Source organism: Toxorhynchites rutilus, chromosome 3 (genome assembly GCF_029784135.1).
Source record: "Toxorhynchites rutilus septentrionalis strain SRP chromosome 3, ASM2978413v1, whole genome shotgun sequence".
Taxonomy (NCBI): Eukaryota; Metazoa; Arthropoda; class Insecta; order Diptera; family Culicidae; genus Toxorhynchites; species Toxorhynchites rutilus.
Genome location: NC_073746.1, coordinates 245,265,882 through 245,282,101, shown reverse-complemented (window position 1 = coordinate 245,282,101; position 16,220 = coordinate 245,265,882). Strand labels below are relative to the sequence as shown.

The 16,220-nt window shown below is 37.2% G+C and overlaps 2 protein-coding genes across 2 annotated transcripts; both read right to left on the bottom strand.

Moving 5' to 3' along the window:
- Positions 1-990: 990 nt before the first annotated feature.
- On the bottom strand, positions 991-1,356 carry LOC129774093 (ataxin-8-like; the record flags this gene model as incomplete). The annotated part of the gene is made up of 1 exon (XM_055777791.1): positions 991-1,356. A coding segment is annotated over one exon (366 nt), but the record flags the coding sequence as incomplete, so codon positions are not given.
- Positions 1,357-14,659: 13,303 nt separating this feature from the next.
- On the bottom strand, positions 14,660-16,006 carry LOC129774092 (zinc finger protein 236-like). The gene has a single exon (XM_055777790.1). It carries the CDS (start codon positions 16,004-16,006, stop codon positions 14,660-14,662), a length of 1,347 nt encoding a protein of 448 aa, XP_055633765.1.
- Between the last annotated feature and the right edge of the window lie 214 nt (positions 16,007-16,220).

The window sequence follows — 16,220 nt, the reverse complement described above, 5'->3', positions numbered from 1 at the left end:
ATTGAAGCCATTTCAATAGCTTGACTTCTATCCCTATTTTTTGAAGTTTAAGAAGCAGTAATTGTATAGCAACACGATCAAAAGCCTTACTAAAGTCAGTGTATAGAGCTTCAACTTGATTACCATTATTCATTGCATTCAAAGTGAATGTGACAAATTCCAGCAAATTTGTTGTTGTTGATCGTCCTTTGAAAAAACCGTGTTGTTTATTCGTAATTCGTGTCTTTAGTTGTTGAAAAAGTTTTTGGTTTATTATGGCTTCAAAGAGTTTTTGAATGCAAGAAATAATTGCTACTCCACGATAATTTCTTACATCGGATCTATTACCGGATTTGAATATAGGTACAAGAAAAGAGTTTTTCCATATTTTTGGGAACCTTTCTGATTCCAATTACGTATTGAAAAGCCATAAAAGTGGATGAGTTAATTCAGATGCCAAATTTTTTATAAAAACCGGTGGAATTCCGTCAGGACCTGGCCCTTTTGAGGCATCAAGCTTATTTAATGCGTCAAATATTTCAATGTAAGTTAGTTCTCTGACTCCAACATCACATGGAAATTCTGGAAGAAATGCAAAGAAGTCACGATCTCGGCCCTCCTCAGCTGTTTCAATATAAACTTCTTGAAAAAATGTTGCAAAAAGGTTGCAAATTTTTTCTGGGTCATTCCCCACGGTATCGTCAAGGTGCATGCGTGATGGAAAACCATTGCTTTTTAATTTTGTTTTTATGTAATTAAAAAAACTTTTCGGGTTAGACTTTATGTCCGACTCTGTTTTTAAGTTGTAATCTTCAAAAGCGATTTTAAGAGTTGCGTTGAGCTGTTCGCAAATGTTCAGATATTTTTCGAGATTAGCGTCAGATTTGTATTTGTTATAAATTTTATGTGCCTTCTGTTTTTTATTTTTTAGATTCTTTATGTTTTGATGAAACCAAATCGGATACTTTGTGTTTATATTTCTCCTTTTTCGTCTAGTTGGTATCTCCTCGGTTATTGTGATTGCTCTTGTTGTTGTTGTTGTTGTTGTTTTTGTTTTTGTTGTTGTTGTTGTTGTTGTTGTTGTTGTTGTTGTTGTTGTTGTTGTTGTTGTTGTTGTTGTTGTTGTTGTTGTTGTTGTTGTTGTTGTTGTTGTTGTTGTTGTTGTTGTTGTTGTTGTTGTTGTTGTTGTTGTTGTTGTTGTTGTTGTTGTTGTTGTTGTTGTTGTTGTTGTTGTTGTTGTTGTTGTTGTTGTTGTTGTTGTTGTTGTTGTTGTTGTTGTTGTTGTTGTTGTTGTTGTTGTTGTTGTTGTTGTTGTTGTTGTTGTTGTTGTTGTTGTTGTTGTTGTTGTTGTTGTTGTTGTTGTTGTTGTTGTTGTTGTTATTTCTACGATTGTTGACATTGGTCCTGTTCCTGCTGCCATTGTTAGGGCTGTCATTGTATCTGTTATTATTATTATTATTGTATGGGCGATTTTGTTTACGCCGTTTTCTGGCTTTATCTGACTCTTGTTGTTGTTTTATTCTACGGAGTTGCCGTGCATCATACTCAGACCAATCTGGCTTCCATATCCTTGCTGAATCCAAAATTCTCCAGCTCCATTCTCCAGTTCTGAGTTCTCTGGAGGGTAAAATGGGGGATTGATTGGAAGAGTAAGTTCCGCACGCAAATCCTCAGCTAGGCTGGGGCAGGACTCCGGTGGAGGTGGTAGCATATGTTCAACATTGTTTCCTGTTGATATAATAACGGCTGACAATGTTCTTAATTCCTCTAATATTTCTATTTCGGCTTGACTATCCTGTGGAGTTTGATTAATGTTTGCCGCTATTTCCAGTGACAAATTCCCTAGATGTTGAATTCCTTCTCGCATTTGGCTGAGATCGCGATTCAATTCCGACGTCGTTGATTTCATATAAACCGCTATATTCTCTAGAGTGTTATTCATTGCGATGTCAATGAGTGACGTAATATGATTCTTTATCGTCACCGCATAGAGATTGCTGTTTTTATTTGCGGACAATTCCATTTTCAAATCGGCGAGCTGACCCTCAAGTCTGTCGACGGCTTCATGTACAACACTTGCAGTTTGTTGCTGCAGTGTCAGCCGATGGATCACTTCCGTATTGTGTTGCTCGTTGAATTTTTTTTTTTTGGTGCTTGGTAAGTTCACTAAAGTCCAACTTGGCGCGTACGTAATTCTGGCACTTATTACAGCACGGTAAAACATATGATGTAATGTCAACGATCTTCTTGCGACGTACGACGATGCAGGCGGCGTGGAATCGTCGCGGACAGCCAGCACATTTCCACAAATTGACACTGTCGTTGATTCCGGTATCACAGCAAATTTCGCAACTCATGTTGATTGGTTTATTTACGTTTATACGTTACACTGGGCGGAAAACTAGGTCAATACAACTGAATCGTTTGCAAAATATTCACGGGTGCTTCGAGCAATTTGAAAACACGTCCAATCTGATCGAAGGCTAGAACTTTAGGGTATTGCTATTACATTATTTAGCCACTGGTATACACGACTTTATAGATGGATAGTTTAATGATTTTATTTTTTATTTTTTGCTGTATTATAGTGACTTTTATCCTTTGGCTGATTCATCATTTGGACCAACGGATTTATTTCTTTGGAAGAATGTTGGGAGTGAGAATTAAACACGTAACCTTTAGCATGAGAGGTACGGATGTTAACCACTACACCAGATCACCTTCATATTTTAATGATTTTTGTGTTGATAAAACATAGTTTTTTTCGTGTTTGCACCTCTTTTTTGGTCCTTTAACGCATCATCCGCGATTTTCGTTATTCGCGGTGAGTTTTCCCGACTATTCTGCAGATAATCGGGACTCAGTACCATGAATTAACACATGATGTTTTTCCGCCTGTGATTTTCCCAGATTTTCTCATTCTCCAAATTTCATAGCGAAGTGTGAAGAAACACACAACTTAGACTAAAGCGGCTGTCCCGCTAGCTAGCAAAAAAAAATGACCGAGCTCAACATTAAAAAACTCCTAAAATGTCGTTACGTTTCATCCACTCTCTCACCACCACATTGTCAGTTTACTTTGAGGTTTTGATTTGTATCGCGAAAAGTACAGTATTTTGCTATTACAAGTATCAGTTTTACAAACCAAAAGCTTTTATTTATGCTTCCTACAATTTCAAAAGTTTATAAATTTTAATTGTAATCACAAAAAACTAACAAAAATCAAATATCCGCTTGCAAATCTGGCAAATCTGGCAAATCTGGCAAACAGTCTCGTAGTTCGAAAGGTAAAACGTCAACATCATGCATTTATATGAAATGTCACGATATTGATGCTCGAAAATCAGAAAATCCGGATTTCTGCGTCATCGGCCATGTTCAGCTGTCATTATGCTCTCATATGTCATCATATTGTGAATAATATTGACCGTGTAAGGTCCGCTTAAAAAAATGTAAGTTTTTCGATAGTGGTTTTAAGGTTTTTTCCGCTATTTAAACAAACTTTTCGTGTATTGTGCAGTGAAGTTCTGTACGCCTACAGGAGAGCAACCATCTGATGCAGCGGAACTGTTCGTTTGACAATATTAAATGAAATAAATTGGATTTTAATTTTTGCATTCTATGGAGGGTGAATTGGTCATACAGGTTTGAAATTGTTTGGTCTCAATGCAATTTTTCTGATCTGGCTACTGGCCAAGACAACTGATATCGATCCCAGAACACTGTTACTGATTGATATATTACGCTGAATTACTTTACATAAACCTAAGCATGTTTTTTTTTTATAAAACACAAACTTGAGTCACCCCGCATCAAATTCTAATGTCCAAAAATCAATTCTTTTATTCTATTATATTGTTTTTATCAGTTGTTTTGAAACTTAATATAATGATCAAACATTATTGATTGAGAGAAAACAATTATAGCTCAGTGTACAGTGTGACTTTTTATTTAGACGTTATTGGTTAGGAAATATTAGGCGATTTGATTAGGGGGTCCAAATTACCCCCACTTACCCTATATGGGTACAACTGAGGAGCAAACTCTCCTCGCTTTCTGGACTTTGAACACATCTTAAAGTTTCGTCTACCTTGAGGAAATTTCACGTTTCCAGGCGAGAGCCGTTGTCGCGCGATTTTCAATAAATCGCTTCAAAACAGCACTTTTCCGAATTTGTGGAAGACTAATTCAATTGAGAACTATTGTGTGGTTTTAAGTGTGTGTGTGTGCATGATTGAAGTCTTTGATAAATTTGCTCACAACGTTCTGTACGCTGCATCTATTTAAACTACCGACAATGAGTCAGTAGTTTACACCTTTTCAATTTAGTTCCAATAATCTCAAAGTGCAATTTAAGGTAATATAATGAAAATCTCTTGTTAGATATTCTTTGTCATGGAATCATTTTTATTATCCATTTTGAAAAACCAGAGGAAACTTTATGTTTTTCGAAGGACGGCCACAATACAAACTGAGTTTTGTGTAGAAAAAAGATTAACTTTCGCGCGGAGCAACTGCAGGTAGATACCAGTAGGAGAAAACACAAAAAGCATTCACAAGTAGTGGGCGTGATATTCCCAAGGAAATCCATTTATGTTTTTGCACTAATTGCGGTGTTGCTGACGATCCAGTCTCGTAATCTCATTTGCATTTTATTGGGTCAATTGTCTGTCGCCAAAACAATAAACTCAGCGCTTTACCAGATCCACAACCCTCGTGTGTGGAACGCGGGTTTCCTTTCCAAATTCGGCTCTACAACTGTTAGAAAACTCAGCCCCGTTGGAGACTGGGCCAATTCCATTGCCTTTGTGAGACGCGAATATTGCCTACGTTTCTGGGTTTTTACTGGATTTTCAACCAGCATTTAAGACACAATATTAATAGCATATGTGATGGAAACAAATCGTTACAATTATGATGAAAAAAATAATAAAGAAAAACTTTTTCCCTTTAGTTATTTAATTTGGCTCGAGAGTCTTTTCTGAACTTGAGCTGATCTCAACGGGTGCTAAGTTCAGTTGCTAAATTATTTACTTGGCCCAACAACGTGCTCAATACTATGATAGTCTTGACCACAATTTGATAGATCCTTCTAACTACTGAAAATAGAGATGCGCATTGAGTGCGGAATGGTTGGAAGTCATCCTGGACATCATTATAATTAAAACTTTATCACCGTTTAACTATTTAGGCTCTCGAAACTTCGGAGATAATAGGATTTTCAAATATAATTAACTTTTTGATCTATTGTCTCCTAGGACCTTTCCATTCCCTTCCAGGTCAACGGAATGTGAAGTTGCCACCTAAACATAGAACTCAAGAGACATAATTATTATGACCTGTTTGGAGTTAGGTATTGTAGACATAAGATGAAAAAACAAAGCCCCATGCATAAGACTTTGTGGAAATACGAGATTTTCCGGCCAGGTGGATTTTAGTGGGTGATGTAATATTGTGTTATCATTGAAAGGAATAGTTATTTTTATTTGTATCTATGCTTAAATATTTTATAACTTAATAAATATGTTTTGTTAATAAAAACTCTACAGACTCTGTTCAATTACAAAGCAGTGAGTTTTTTTTTTATTAAAAAAGGTCAAGAAAAAGCTATAGTTCTGTCTGTCACGGTTCACATAAAATTTGAGGCGTCTGTTCTCCATGTTACACTAGAACTCCAAATAGAGGTGGGCGAGCGCTCACGAGCCGCTCATTTAAGATGGTTCGTCAGAACGAGCGTACTATCCACGTTTCTTTAGAAATGAACCGCGGTTCAAAAAAGAGCCGCTTTTCAAAAGAGTCTCGGTTCAAAAAAAAGCCGCGGTTCAAAAAAGAGCCGCGGCTCAAAAAAGAGCCGCTTTTCGGAAGAGTCTCGGCTTGGAAAAACCGCCGTTCAAAAAAGAGCCGTTCTTTGAAAGAGTCTCGGCTAAAAAAAAAGCCGCGGTTCAAAAAAGAGACCCCTTTTGAAAGAGTCTCGGCTCAAAGAGCCACTTATTGAAAGAGTATCGGCACAAAGAGCTACTTATTGAAAGAGTCTCGGCTAAAAAAAAGCCACGGTTCAAAAGAGTCTCGGCTCAAAAAAGACCCGCGGTTCAAAAAAGAGCCGCTCAAATGAGCCGGCTCGATTTAATGAACGAGCGGTTCTGAGCCGCCCACTGAAATGAACCGTTTTGCCCACCTCTAACTCCAAACAACCCTGATCGAAGGGAACATGTGTATGTTACACAGGAAAAATTATAACCACATTCTAAACTCGACATACACACAAGCACCTAATGCGTACTAGAGATTGGAAACTCATATTCTAATATTAGTAACAATAGTAGATATAACTATATATTTATAATGATACTATATCCAATTATGAGGATAGATCTTCTTCACAGCGGCATTTCGTACTCGATCCATGGAAAATTTAATAAATCTTTCAAAATCTTGCAAATTATGTATCACTGCTCTTTCAACTAAAAATAATTCCGACCAGTACCCAAATTTTACTCTTTGTTGTAGTATCTAATTTGGGCATGGGTGTCATACTGGTAGAGGAACTGGTACAAATTCGGTACCCCATTTTGTTTTTTCGGACTTAACTCTTGGCTAATGCTCGGAATTTCTTCATATTATGTCAGCTTATGAAGGAATCTATTGCGGACATTTCCCCGCAAACCGATTTCAAAAATCATGATTTGGCTCGGAGCTTTGAGCATAGAAGTGAAACAACTCAAATTCGAGTACCCGAGATCCCTGGGTATAAATTTGACAAATTGAAAAGATGATATTCTGCTGGTAATCCTCAAAATGAACTGAGATTACATTGGTTCTGCTAGAGTGGCGAGAAAAGATAGAGATCCGCCTTGTACTTTCCGCAGGTAGTAAAAGCACTGAAAAAAGTAATCAAAGTCGTATCGTATGAAGCGGATTTTATTATAAGAATAGGAGCTAATTGGTCATCGTTTTTATTCTATTTGTTTAATCCTTGATTCTGAATCCCAATGAGAGACATAGTTGAGATCACCATGCACTAAATGCTCATTGTTGTGTTTCTAGGGTGAACTTGTATTGAAATTATTTTTATTTTTTTTTTCCGAAAGTAATGTAATGTAATGTCCTGTTTATATGTTTCTCGAGCTAGACCTTGGATAGACCGAACACTTTGTAGATGTTGATCCGAACCTATGAAATTGCACGAAAAGCACACTGAATGACGCTTGGGAGTAGAAATACTTTCTCGTTGTGCATACCTTTATGATTCGAACTTCAAATAGTCAATAACGATACCCTCTACGTTCTCAAAATCTCCAGGAGAGGTGAAGGAATGTTAGTATGATACCGGTAGCGTAGAGTATTATCATAAAATGCAACACACGGCGTCAGAAGATATCACCTGTTAAGATAACCGAGCGAAATCCTCTTTTGATCGACATCTCATAAACGTGTTTGTCAAATGTGTCGGCGATATATTTTGTATCTCATTATGTGTAGAAAACTCTTCGAATTATAGCATACCTCAACACGTGGTGGCGAATTAAGATTCTCTCGTCAGTACCCTAAAAACGCGTATATGACCGACAATGTGTTTTGCGATTTTAGGAGCTTATATAATCTATTATGTTTTAATATACGTTAGCGAAAACCAACCTAAGCAGACCTGAGAAGAATTATTGAGATGTATTTTTTTATCATTTTTTGAAGATTTTGATCATATCTTCGAAATGTCCGCCTTGGCTCGTTTTACAGGCATTTATCGGGAATTTTCAATCACTTTTCGCATATATGTGACCTAATTCGTCGACAGCAGCTTTAACATGGTGAGCCACGACCAAAATACGGGACCGTCAATGAACTTTTCATCTGGCCCACATCAGTCCAGCGGATCGGTAGTGGACTTTTCTAAACATGAACTTTGTAACTTTGTTGTTATCGCTCCCAATGTCGACACTCTCCGGACGAAAATTCTGCTGTCGGTTCGGAACGAAAAATTCAGTGCCAGTCCTCAAGGACCGACGCGGGGCTTAACGTGTTAATGATCGCTTCCAGAGTTGGAATTATTTGAGGATGGTTGGCGTAGAGTTTACTCTCCACGTAGCAGAAAGGCATCTGATGGTGTTAAATCACAGGAGCCACAATTGATGTTTCCGTTTGGTTAGGGTAATTAGTTATTTTCATACCCAATTATAATTGAGAATAATTATTACTTTTTCTCTTCCAGTCTACGAAATGCAAAGAATGTTTCAAAGGAAGAGATTTCAATGTGAAGAAACGAAATGACAGATCGATAATGAGGACTGTTGTTCCAATTTAATGAATTAATATTTTATCATGAACTGGATGGATTTTTAATCCAGTGGTGAAAATTTCATCAGTATTGATACACGCGTTGAAAAGTAATCTAAAATGAAATGCGAGAGGCGTTAAAATTTATAAAGACTCAACGCGGTCAAGAAGAGTGATCGCCAAATTTCTCAAAATTTGGAAAAGCGACTGTAAATACCGTGCTCGAACGTTACCGGAAATCATTGACGTTGAACCGTGCAAAGCAAACCAAACGTAGAAATACAGGGTCTTTCAGATTGAACGCTAACGGAAAAAAATCGAATAGCGCCTTATAAAAAAAAAACTTTCGCTCCGTCGATGGTAAGAATGCATTCCCCACTTCGGGACGATAATATTTGGCTACTCGTTCAGTCTGATCGTATGGTTTTTAGTGTCAAGATGTACACTTTACAAGAACATGTATGTTTAGCGAAATCGTACTTTTTAATCGATAGCAAAGTCACTGGCGAAACCTATCGGGAAATTTTGGAAGATGAAGTCTTGCCTGTCATGATGCTCATGCCCAATTTCAAATGCGAAGCCTCATACCGCTGATGAAACGTTGTTGTTTCTGCGCAGTTTTCAGAGATCGCGTCATCTTCAATCGCTTTCCTGCTCTGTTTAAGAGGGGATCCCTGACGGTCGGAAAATAATGAATTTTCGTGGATTTTTTCGGATGTTACGAATAAAGTGAAGTGTTCGTGTATTTTGGTTATTGTTTAAGGTATATTTGAAGATGTATTTTCCATTTTTTGAGTGCACGAAGAATGATTATGACGCTGCTGACAGCTGGATGAGTAGACGCTGTCTGGAAATTGGTACCTTGCTGGTGGTATCGGTTCTTTCCAACGAAATCAAATATCGAAGAATCCTTTTATGACAACATCTCTGAGGGCATAATTTTTCCAAAAATGCAAAGAACGAAAACTCAATGTTTTTGATTTTCCAGACCGGGGTCCCTCCTTAACTGTGGACGGAATAGGACGTCGTATAGTCCGGAAGTACGAAGTACGTATAGTACGTGAAGGACTGTTGCTATGTTAAAAAGCCACAAAATTTGGAGAAACTTAAAGAAGAAATAACTCGGATTTTCAACAGCATCGAAGTCGTAATATTAGAGTTGTGCATGAAGAATTTTGTTCACCGTTTAAAACGCGTTATCGAAAAAAGGGGTGGTCACTTCGAAAATGTCCTAAAATAAGCTTTATTTTCGTTTTTTAAAAATAAAAATCGGTTAACTTTTGTAGAAGTTATTAAAATTTGTTGCGTGAGCGTTTAATCTGAAAGACCCGGTAGATCATATGATCAGAAACAACGAGTGAAGATCATCCGCAGTAATCCTGGGATCTCCGGACGTGATTTGGAGAAGTGGTTCACTGCGGCGCCCAGTACAGTTCGGAGAGAAGAATTTCTGTAGTGCAATGCCATCGCACATCCCAAAGGGACGTAAAAACAACTGAAGCAGTTATGAATAGACAACAAGAAGTGTCTTCAGAAGATAATTTTGCTGTTCATTTGATAACACCGGTCCAGTGAAGCTCTGGCTGACTTAACCTGCTGCCATTGCAGCCGGGATGTCGTTAATTGATTGTATCGAAAAAACTATGAATTCACCAAGTTGTCCAGATATTCGAATTGTATGTTGAGATTGTATATAAATATTGATATTTGTCAAGCGTAAATTGAAGAAGTGTGACAAACAAACAATAAAATCATCATCTGAAATGGAAAAATGGTGGAAAAAGATAGCAGATAGGTTGACAATGTCACTGTGCAGAAAATGAGTATTCATCGAAAAGCTCGAAAGTTTATCAGAAAGAGAAGGATAATATTTGCTGAGACGAACCAGCCCAGGAAGCTGAAAGTCTCAAAAATAAAGAATAAAAAAAAGGATAATATTTATTCTTGTATTTTTTCCTCTAGAACCTAGAATATATTTATTTTATTCTAGAATATATTCTTATCGATTTTGTACTTTATTTTCTCATGGAAAAATAGGAAAGTTTTTGTGACCAAATTCTAAATGGAATATACTTTAAACGTATTTTAACAATCAGGACACAGCATGAAGTCATTCTGATGGCATGCGCATGTTTTTTTAAGTTTATGAATAAAGTGTTTTTTTATGAAAAATCATGTATATATATATATATATATATATATATATATATATATATATATATATATATATATATATATATACTGGATGTTCGGGAACAAAATAAAAGGCGTCATTTCTTTTGCTTAATGTATTTATTAGCTTTAAACTGGAAATATATTTATTAAGTTTTAATAAAATCAATCATTGTGCTCGTAACTGTTTTACGGTTACCGTCCTAACCTCTCCTATGGCTAATGAACTTATTTGTTTCACGGTTTTTTTCAGTCGCAACACTGACCAATATTAAAGCCATTTTCCGGGTAATTTCTTCAGTGATTTCACTCATAAACCAATTTAATTTTTCGACACGATTGGTGCGCTGCCAGCCATTATTTACATGAAATGTTATTTGTTAGTATGCATTCCTTCTGAACAAATTAATTATTGTTGCCCGATATACACTCTACAACAAAAATAGAGGAACAGGAAATTTTAAATGATTTTTTACATGCTGTAACATCTTGATAAATTAACGCAAATCTATGGGATGTACATCATTTTGAAACTACAACTTTCAGGTATTAGAATATTTTACGTGCATATTTTTATCTTGGTGTGTGTAGGTGTAGTGGGCAACAATATCGGGAAGAAATGAAAAATCGATTTTTCTGTTTTTTCAAAGATCTTCTGGACCAACAAAATTTTTTGCTAACCAATTCAACAGCAAATCCACTTAACATCATCAACCAGCTTTCATTTGGTTCCTTGAACGTTCGTAGGACCTTCCCAGAGATATTTCAGTTTTAATGAAAAATTACCCCTTCGCCTTTGATGATGAATTATTCAATAAACAACCATCGCAGCGCAAATTTTGAAAACTCCAATAAATTCTATATAAGGAAAATTTGTTACTTTGCCGAAAAAAATACATTGAAATTTTTTGCATCGCTTTTCAAAAAGTGCCAAAAACAGAATTTTTTTGTTCTTTACAAAATCCACTGTAATTCTGCAAATATCGCAGTGAGTTCTTATGTTTCTAGGCAAATTTTCAGCCTAGTGTATTCTTTAAACATCTGTGAACGTTTCATATTGGTACGTTCAGCCGTTTTTTCTAGCCGATTTTCCAAAATTTTAAGTAGATTAAAGAAGCAGTTAGTCGCAAATCGTACCAGAAGTACAAAATGCTACGCGACTTTCAGAACGAACGAATTGTAGCTTCAAAATGATGTACATCTCATCGATATGCGTTGATTTTTCACGAAGATACAACATGTCAAAAATCATTTGAAATTTTCCAACTTCGCACTCTGTTCCTCTAATTTTTTTTGTCGAGTGTATGATCAGAATATCAAAAATAAAATACAAAATCATTTTTCTTAATGACTATGCTAGATCACATTTGGCACAATCGATTCACTCTCAGCAAGGAAGTTCATCATGTGGCTTAATCTCCAGATTTAAGGGGGAACCTACTCTGGAAAGTCGAAAAAACATGTTTTTTGCATTTGCGAGAGGCTTTAGAAATGTTTTGTCGGAAGCATTATTCGATATTTCCTCTAGATGAGAGGTAACAGCAAAAACTTTGGAGCCACCTAAAGGAAAGTAGCATTGTTGTACGAATCTTTGACCGAGCTTTTCTTGAAACCATGTTTTTCCAGCTGGTGGTACGTTTACCTCAGAATATAGTGGACCGATTTGGGTCATTTTTTTTCAGCATGTAAAAATGAATCATCTAAATTGTTACGTAGCCGTTTTTCAATATCTCTATTCCTACGATTTTTATTATTTCTCAAATAACGATTTTTGTTGAAAAACCTATGGGTGGGTTCTACCTATGATATAACCGCAAGCTTGACGTAGGACTGCCGTTGGCTTAGTCATCATTTGTGTTTTTTCAATTAGTAATAATCGCATCTCGGAGGTTCCTCATTGGGCACGGATATTGCCGCTGCGCAGAGTTATCTTTTGTGTGTATTGATTAAACTAGTGAATGAATGAAACAATTTACGAATTCAATTGCAAACAAATCCCAATTTAGGTCAACTCATACATTATGGTAGTGGTTATCGCAACAAATAGTTATCAACATTTTGCCTAATCATCAAACGGTATGTCACATAATGTGAGCTGAGCTGACGATATGGAGGGATATCTTCCAATTCAGTCTTGAATAACCGAGCCAAAGCGTTGAATTTGTACCCGCTTTTGTACTCCGTGTTAGCAAAACGACTTCTGGAGTGTAAAAATGCATGGGGGTATAAAAGTACTGCTGACTTGCATGTATCTGCAATGCCGATTTTTCCAACTTTTTGGTTTCGAAATCTATGTTGGGAAAACACATTTCGGTTTGCAAAAATGCAAGCGAGTACAAAAGTACTCGCAGCTTACATCTAATTCACAATGCCAATTTCCGCAGACTCCATGGTTTTAAAATCTGTGCTAGGGAAATTCTTTTCCGTTCGGCAGAAATGCATGAGAATACAAAAGTACCCGCACCATGCATCTATTATGCAATGCCGATATCCCCTGAGTCATTGCTTTTAATATTTGTGTTTGGGAAACTCATACTGGTCCGCAGAAATGCATGCGGGTAGAAAAGTTCCAGCTCCTTGCATCTATTTTGCAAAGCCGATTTATCCTGGCTCCGTTGTTTTAAAATTTGTGTTAGGGAAACATTCCGATTTGCAGAAACGCAAACGAGTACGAAAGTACCCGAAACTTGCATCTATTTTACAATGACAATTTCCCCAGACTACGTGGTTTTTGAAGTCTTTGTTAGGGAAACTCATTCCGTTCGGCAGAAATGCATGAGAATACAAAAGTACCCACTGCTTGTATCTATTTTGCAATACCGATTTCCTCAGGCTCCATGGTTTTGAAGTCTATGTTAGGGAAACATTCCAATTTGCAGAAATGCAGAGGAGTAAAAAAGTACCCGCTGCTTGCATTTATTTTGCAATGCCGATTTCCCCAGGCTCCATGGTTTTGAAGTCTGTGTTAGGGAAACATCCATTCATTCCAGCGATCCTACCTCAATCGTTGCGCAATCATAACTGAGTGGATTTCCGAGCGGTACTCGCTTGTATACCGATTGGTTTGATTTCAATAGCCTGTTTTGAAAGCAATTTTAAGACTATCGAAACAAGTTTTTGGATCAAAAGGTGACAAGCATATAAGGCGTAGACATTTTATCTTTCGAATGAAGTGTTTATCATACCATTTCGTTCATTTGTTTAGGAGGTATTAACGCTCAAAATCTTGTTACTCCAGTGTAAAGCTTTCATTTTCGAAGCTTTCAACTTACACCCCATTATAGAAATGAAAGACGTAGTCCTACGTCAAAACAGCTAATTTTAATTCGAACGGCCGCCATTTTGGTAATTTTCACTCTAGATAATTGAAGCATCAATTTAGATAATTCATTTTTACATGATGATAACTAATTCAGCCAGATCAGTCCACTAGATTCTGAGAAAAACGTACCTTTAGCAAGGAACGGTTTTAGAGAGAGCATTCACGCATCTAGTTGCCAACAGCATAATAATTACATCCGAAAATTAAAAGATACATCCTCAAATACACCTTAAGGGGGTATTCTAGTGTAGAGACACGAATATCGGACGTTTCTTCGAACTCCGTAAAAATAAAACAAAGAATATTTTTCTATCCATTATATCATTATTTGTTCATCTATCTTCTAACAATAAAACAAAAATTGAACGGAGAAAAAATAACTAGAATAGTTAAAAGCTGATTAAATGAGAGGGTTCAGAAAAAAGTTGTGCCATGGCGTACATGATTCCAGCCCTTCGAGAAAAACGCGTTTGAAGTTCATTGTTATTTCCGTAACAGGTTAGCTACCGCACCACCAAAATGGCTCTGACTCGGTAGATGATAGTATTTTCAAGAAGTCCTTTCTAGGGTAAATTCTAAACTACAGAAACATGAAGGTTTTTTTAAATTTCTAGACTAGAATACTCCCTTAACCAATCACCAAAATGTTCCAGCACTCAACTTTAATTCCAACATTCGAAAAAAAGTTACGAGAATTCGTTTCGACTTCCTAGAATAGGGTCCCCTTCAATTGTCAATTGATTTGTGGTTCGGAATCGTCTTACTAATGCAAAAACATTGTGATAAAGTTGCTACAATCACAAGGAAATATATTGAAAACAACGTTTTTTATTCCTTATTCTATTTTATTTATTTCTATCCATTCGTTTCATATTATGACTAAAATGACATCAGTTATATTTCCCACTAACGCTTTTAACCTGATTTTCGGCCGAGTTTCGCCTCCTTGCGTTCGTGTGATGCCAAGTGTAGATCCCTTTGGTCGGCACGACTGAATCTTTTCGCACATTTGGGGCACCCGTGTGGTTTGCTAGCCGGATTGTGGTCTTGCACGTGGCGTTTGAGATCACTTTTGTTCATGTACGCTCTTGGACATATTACGCACTTCCACGGCTTGTCGGTCTGAACATGTTTTGCAATATGCTCGTCAAGTAATTCTTGTGTTTCGAAGTGTTTGCCACATCGAGAACATCGATGTTCGTAGCCTGCATGGATTTTTGTATGTTGCGTCAGCCCACACTTGCTTTTGCAGTATTCACCGCATATGTTGCACTGGAAATCGCTGTATTTGACCACATTGCGCCTTACCGACCTTTGGGGTTTCCCCCTGAGAACTGAAGTCGATTTGGGGGATTGTTTTGATTCTGGAGCTGAATCGGAAGCCGGAATGGGGTTCATTGAAGTAGGTTGCATTGCTTCTACATTATTATTGCTGTGTTCACCTGGAGATACCTCGTTCATCCGTGAAGTTGATGGCTGCTGATAATCGTAATGTGGTGAATTGTTTGACGACAACGGCTCTTCATAGTGGGATTGTGGTGAGCTAGATGTTGATGGCACCAGATAAATTGGTTGGCCCTTTCCTGTATACCATAAACTTTGACCGTATGCGTTGTTCATGTCTGTATTCATGGTCTGTTGTATACTATAATCATGAACTATTGTATTTTGTGACGGTTGTTCTGCATCAATATTCGCCACGGCCTGTTGATACGTAGTTATTGGTTCTAGCTTATTCTCATGCGACAGGATACTTCCCATCGATGTATAGCCCGAATTGTGTGGACTGTTCGATGACAGTAGCTCTCCATAGTGGTATTGTGATTCGGAGCTAGACGTTAATAGACCCGGTTGCAGACAACTATATTGTAGTGATACATCGTCGGGCGATAGATACTGCGCGTACAGCATAGTATTTGATTGGGCATTTCCTACGAAAGTGTTTTGCAATGGTTGTTTATCGCCGATCTCCCCCTCGGTTTGTTGATACGGGAAGACCAGGTTTTGTTGTGGCACAGTATTCACAGGTGATATGTAAACTGAATCGGTTCCCATATGTTGCTCCATGCCACCATTCACTGTTTTCCCGTGAGTTTCGAAGATGTTACTTATTTGCATAGATGAACCCGTCATCAATTTCGTGTACGTTCTTCCACCAATGTCATAGGATTTACAACTATCCGTTAGCTGGTCAAAGTATTTCGATGAATTCTCCAGAGGTACATAGGACAAACCGTCGAATACCTGAATATCTTGATCCATTTTGCCAAATCACTAAATTTGTTTTGTTCGTGTACACTTCTCCAACTCAACTCAAGCACTCTTTAAGTAACGGAACTAAATGCAATCTGAATAGCTATAATCACTGAATTTTGTCAAACAAGCATTCGAGCTCAGCAGCTCAAAATAATGTGAACCAAAGAAATTGTCTCAGCCGAGATACTTCGTTGAAATGATTGAAGATGATGATCAGGCT